Source organism: Rhodnius prolixus, unplaced genomic scaffold (assembly GCF_049639745.1).
Source record: "Rhodnius prolixus isolate KJV_2025 unplaced genomic scaffold, Rpr scaffold_4, whole genome shotgun sequence".
Taxonomy (NCBI): domain Eukaryota; kingdom Metazoa; phylum Arthropoda; class Insecta; order Hemiptera; family Reduviidae; genus Rhodnius; species Rhodnius prolixus.
The window spans coordinates 27869895-27873923 of NW_027411614.1; the positions used below are offsets into that span (position 1 = coordinate 27869895).

Sequence of the window (4029 nt, forward strand, 5' to 3'; positions counted from 1 at the left end):
AAAAATAGTACGGATTTACTGGGGAATTAAGTAGTTTAAATAACCTCAACAATATTTTATTATTAGAAAAAGAATAAACATAAGTAATAAAACATTATTCATTACACCTTTCTAAGAACAAATTGCTATAAAAACGTAGCCCTTCGATTGATTCATCTCTGCAAATAAACCCCTTCTTTTCCGTCGTAGTTAATCGTTCCCTAGCCAGTAAGACTGATATACCTAATGCCTGAGATAATTCGGCAGGAGAAATCGAACCGTTCATCTTTACCTAAAACAAAAAAAGAATCTTTCTAACATGTAGAATCAATTACAAGATTCAATGTATGGGTAATTCAAAAAGGGCTTATAATCTGTTAACATTACTACATTACCAAGTACATATTGAATACTAACTGAAGCAGTCGTATCCTCCACAACAGCATTATCATTGTGTGAACTTAACTGCAATACCATGACACCGCTTTCAAATACTCGTAGCCTTATTGGTAAAGCCAGCTTTTCTAACATTTTGGCCGCAGCCAGCATATCTTCTGGGGATAGCAATTCTAGACCACGTGCTCTATTAACTCTGCAATATGCGTCGGCCAGGGACATCATGCCTCCCAAATCCTGCATCATTTATTATTAATCTGCTTTATTAACTAACTTCTTGAATTTTCATTTATGGAGTCCTTTACAAACAGTTCAAACACAAAAAAAAATTCTGAAACAATTTCCTGTTTCAGAACGAATTGCTTACAAAAAAAAAAATCTAAATAGGGCCGAAATGTGGAAGTTAGCTACAATTAAGTTAAAGAAGCTGAGTGAGAAGGGCCTCATGAGAGGTCCATTCATCATATAAGATTACTTCTCTTTAGTTGTTTCGACATCCACTTATAATGCTATTAGTGCAGAAATCAAAACGAGCGCATAGCAACAAAATCTGGTACTAACATATTTAGAGAGAACGCGATCATTAAAAAAATTTGGTGCCACAGATGTGCGAGAAACTAATTTGATATAAGAGTGAAGTGCGTGAAGCAAATTTTTAAGGAATAAATTTTGGGGACTTATTCCCGCATAAGGTCTTGAGCAACAAAATTCAATTATAAAACTAAATAATACATAAATAGCACTACATTTTATCCATCATCACCGGACAAAGAGCTGTAAGGATACAAATGAAATTATTGAAAGTACCTTCAACGGCTGCAGTAGTATATCCGTCAATTCCTTTGCCAAATTTGACATATATTTGCTTTCACTAGAATAAGAATCTCTAGTAACTGGATCATCTATGCCTAGACTCAACAAATAAGCTTTAAATTGGATCGTTTCATCTTCTGTAATATTTCCCTGTTTCTCCTGTAAACATCAATTTTATGTTTATAGCTCTCATTTAAAATAAAAAGTAGTAGTTTATATATACTATTATATGTTACAACATTCTCTCAACGAATAAAATTAACTTACTCTAATTTTCAATGAAATATTCTTTGATAAATTCACCATATCTTTTGCCATATCCATCAGTTTGCTTAAATCTTGAAAAGCTACAGAAATATTTTCTTCTGCAGCTTTTTGCTTCTCTTGTATTCCTCTTTCTATACCCACAATTCCTGTTCTGGGCTTTATTGGTACCTAAGAAAAATAATTTTGTTTTCTTTACAATCAATTAAAAATCTTAATCAATTCAAAATCTTACTTTCAATTTTTGGTTATATTACAGTATATACCATTATTTTTTAAAAAAAATTAACATTTTTACTTTGTTTTGATACATTTGACATTGAAATGTGTAAAATGATCTTTTTGGTTGAGTAATGAAATTAAATTGCAAACTATCCAGCAACAAGAACGCTTTAAATGAAAAAAAAATACTTCTCCGTGACTCAACATTTAACAAACAATAAAGAGATGAGCTAAATCCTACGTGTACTATCGTTCATATAATATTTTATTACTTGTTTCGGGGGTAATGAAGAGTTGGCTTGCTGTAAAGGTGAACTTTCCCATTTTCTGACTGATAAGGTATTCTTAAAGGAAAACACAAAACTTTCTTCTAAGCCATCTTTGAACGAGAGTTTAATAAAATTATTGCAACTTTTTTTCACCGGCCCAAGCTTTTTTCCTGAAATTTGAATGTAATACACATCGTTAAAATAGTATCTACCACTAGCTGAATATCACAAAACAGTAAATGTATTCAACAGACAGCAATATGAAACTCCGAATCCTGTAACCTCGACCATCATACGAAAGAACTATTACGGATTTGATTACCCTGATTTGGAGGTGATAAATGCAGAACTAATTTGCGCGACCTGGTAAAAGCGAAAGCGCTCGGAGTTTCTTCTTCAATAAAAACAATATAGCTGAGCTCTAAAGACAAGCAACTCAATCCATTTTCTAAAACACCAGGAGCTATCCACCAAAGTCGGTGGCTCGTAATAACTGCCTCTCCGCCCTCGAATGTGGTCTAAAATTAAAAACATTATTACAGAACAATTAAAAATTATTTCACTGTTCAGTACAAAATAAGTTGTTACCTTGTTATCGCCATCGTACAATTTAATATTTTTAGCACAGTTGATGCGATGTTCATTAACTTCTAAAGTGGGAAATGCATATTCAAATCTGTCCATATCAGATTTACCATTAATTTCAATTTCGACATTTCCAAAGGGCAGGTCGCACCATTTTAATGGAGTTGTATAACCTTTTCTTTCAAGTATTACCTTCTTTGATGTTACTGTCAAGTACCATCATGACCACGGCCACATTATTACAAATAAATCATTTTAATCATTTTAAATCATTATACTTTTATTTCTTTTTTATACGAAAATTAAAGAAATTCGAACATGCCATAACAATCAAAAGCTTGAAAATCATTGATTGCAAACGTTTGTTATGGGAGCTTCATCTTAAATTCCTCTAAATTTGTCCGAAAACCTTAAAAATTCAGAACAATTTAAGATGAAGTTACGAAAACCTGATAGGAGTTTCTTTAGCTCACTGCCTGGTGGTGGAGAGAACACTGTCGGAAGGCCGGCAGTGCGCTGAAAGAAGCTGCGGGCGCTAATTACCTCAGGGGTTGACGCGCCTCAACTTAAAAAAAAAAAGCAAGTAGCCAGTATTTTGTTCTTTGTTGGCCATCAAAAGAATCTCAATCAAGAGTGAAAGGGGTTTTATCCGAGAAGCTAAAGTATAGAGTGCAGAACCTAAGAGATGCTCTCTTACAGAGAAGCGATTTTGTTTAAATTTAGAATTTTAGCAACACATTTAATCTTCATAAGTATTATATTTTAAAGATTGGATTGCGTACAGTTTAGGGAAATCCTATGTACCATCTCAAAAACTAAAATAATGTGCCTCGAAAAAAGTTTCAAACTGAAGTAATAACCATTTTTATGAATTATTTTACTACATATGAAACCATCTTTTTTCAAATTCTTTCAAACTACTGATTTTTTTAAGGAAGTTTTTAACTATTCAAATTAAACATAACATTTATATTTAAACTTAAAAATTTGCATGTTTTTAGTTGAACGTTTAGCCCCGCTTTTAGAGACACTTTTAGGCAATTACGAAGAAATAATTATTTCCAAATTGAAATGATTCTTGAAGTGTAGGTTCTTGATGTAGATTCCCTCTTACGTTTCCCTTATTGCTAATGTGTCATAAACCACGTTTCTTGGACACTCGGAGAGATTTTTTTTTGAAGAGCACCAAAATTTAATGACAGATTTTTTTTTTTTAATTATTTGAGTGAATTTCAGTAATAGATAAATTAAATTTCTTGAACAATGGATCCTTTTATTTATTTTTGTCAAATTAATAAAGCAACTTTTGTTCAGTCGACTCTTTTATATCCTAAGTAGATAATAAGTTGGTTAAACAATAGGATTACTTTTAAAAAAATGGTTATTAAAACCAAACCTCGATAACATCAAGAAACTGTTATTATCGGTCGAAGTCTGTATCTGAATCAATAACTATTATTGCAAATATAGCTGATAGTTTTAGGAAACTTTCAGTCAATTC

General features: G+C 32.0%; 1 protein-coding gene across 1 annotated transcript; it reads right to left on the reverse strand.

Moving 5' to 3' along the window:
• Positions 1 to 40: 40 nt before the first annotated feature.
• Vps36 (vacuolar protein sorting 36) lies at positions 41 to 2722 on the reverse strand. Its single transcript, XM_074131601.1, has 7 exons — positions 2532 to 2722; positions 2266 to 2461; positions 1947 to 2113; positions 1456 to 1623; positions 1183 to 1347; positions 397 to 612; positions 41 to 271 (listed from the first exon to the last, which is right to left on the reverse strand). The coding sequence occupies exons 1-7, from the start codon at positions 2625 to 2627 to the stop codon at positions 95 to 97; spliced, it is 1185 nt and encodes a 394-aa protein (XP_073987702.1). The 5' UTR covers positions 2628 to 2722; the 3' UTR covers positions 41 to 94.
• Between the last annotated feature and the right edge of the window lie 1307 nt (positions 2723 to 4029).